The following is a 1,833-nucleotide window of genomic DNA, read 5'->3' as shown; positions in this document are numbered from 1 at the left end:
ATGTCCTGCCAGCAGAACCAGCAGCAGTGCCAGCCCCCTCCCAAGTGCCCCTCCCCCAAATGCCCCCCAAAGAGCCCAGTACGGTGTCTGCCTCCAGCCTCCTCGGGCTGTGCTCCCAGGTCCGAGGGCAACTGCTGCCTAGGCCCCCACAGGCGCCCCAGGTCCCACTGCTGCCGGCGCCAGAGCTCCGACTCCTGCGATGGTGATGGTGGTCTGCAGTCCGGGCGCTCTGGCTGTGGCCAGGGATCTGGAGGCTGCTGCTGACCTGGCCTCCTGATGCTGAGACACGTGATTTCAGAGGAAACAAGAAGCCAAAAGCCAAGGAAAAACCCCAGCTTGATGCATCCTTTCTTGGACACCCCGGTCTTTGCTTCCCAGGCTGACGAGCTGAAATGTTCACAGCAGGCTGGTGCGCTCTCCCTAGAAGGCTCTAAGGTGTATTTCCCAAGAGCCCATGGGCTCCCCTGCTTTGTGCCTCACTGTGTTCTCACCGCTCTTTGACCACATACAGAAATAAAACTTCTTCTTACACCACATGCCTCTCACCTGTCTGTTGAGTGCTCCACCCAAGGCTGCCCGGTGGGCCCCTCCCTCGGTTCCTGAAGGTACGGCTTGCTTGCACCAGGGAATGATCCTGGCAGGGGCCTAGCTCATTAATAGGTCTGCTTTTTCTCACATGGGTTTGTGGGGGTGGCCCAGTGGGAGTTTTGGGGGTGGCAGGTGGGAGAAGAGGAGCTGTCTGGTTGCTGAGAACACTCTCAGAAAAAGGCCGTGTATAACATGGGAGAGGAGGGACGAGCTGTCCTCAGAATCCGTTTCTCTGTTGAGGCTAGTGTGACGGATCAGACATTGAGGAAAATGAGACCAAAGAGGATGGAGAACTTGGAGGCAGAAAGAAAGACCTGGTGAAGAAAGAGCAAGTTCATCTGAAAATAATGAACTTGGGAGAGAGAGGTGAACTGGACAGGCAGTGAACTCTCAAGAAACCCAAAGTGAGGGCTTTCCTGGAAAGAATGCATGGGGCATCCAGCAAATGAGAGCCTCTGGGCTTTGAGAAAACCGAGAGAAAAAGAGGACATGAGAAGCGTCTCAGAGGGCTACAAACTGGATGCCTGTACATTTTTTTCAAGAGATTTGATGTAGAATGGAACTCATTTCCATTACTTTTTGGCTATTGAATGCTAGTTTTCAAATCCAATAGCAGTAAAGACTCATTCACTCAGATAACCGGAGTTGATGCTGGCTTCAGCTGCTTGCTTTATTCCTGGCCTCTCTAGCATGATGATGATCTCAGAGTGTTCCTGAGACTCTTCACATGGTACCTCCCAGAGACAGCATCCCAAGAGGACCAGGAGAAATCTGCATGACCTTTCATGGTCCAGGCTCAGAAGTTACATAGCATCACTTCTACCATAGTCTATGGGTTAGAGCTGTCATAAGCCTGTCTAGATTTAAGAGGCGGGAACACAGACTTTATTTCTCAATGAGAAGAAAGTCAAGGAATTTTTAGCTATGTTTTAAAATTATCTCAGTGGGTATATTGCCCACTAACCTCACTTCTTTCCAGCTCACATTACCTATTCTTGAAGCCTTAGTATAAATTTTGAAAAGGCTCAAATACTGGCCATGATTACAAAATATTCAAGTTTTGAAGAGAAAGACTGTTCCCACAACCTTTGTGTATCTAGAAAGTTCAGAATCATTATTGCAACTGTAATGTCTTATCAAAGACATCCATTTTTTACATATGTCATATTAAGTCATTACTTCATTCTACAAAGTTAAAATAAAATACAATGGAAAAATGCAGCTATTTTCTCCTTCCTTCCGGAA

General features: G+C 48.4%; 1 protein-coding gene across 1 annotated transcript; it reads left to right on the top strand.

The window, feature by feature from the left end:
• On the top strand, positions 1-264 carry LOC102280962 (late cornified envelope protein 3D). The gene has a single exon (XM_005894981.2). The coding sequence runs from the start codon at positions 1-3 to the stop codon at positions 262-264; it is 264 nt and encodes an 87-aa protein (XP_005895043.2).
• The last annotated feature ends 1,569 nt before the right edge of the window (positions 265-1,833 follow it).

The sequence above is a fragment of the Bos mutus genome, chromosome 3, assembly GCF_027580195.1.
Source record: "Bos mutus isolate GX-2022 chromosome 3, NWIPB_WYAK_1.1, whole genome shotgun sequence".
Taxonomy (NCBI): domain Eukaryota; kingdom Metazoa; phylum Chordata; class Mammalia; order Artiodactyla; family Bovidae; genus Bos; species Bos mutus.
The sequence above is the reverse complement of the archived record's forward strand: the minus strand, read 5'-3'. Positions and strand labels throughout refer to the sequence as shown.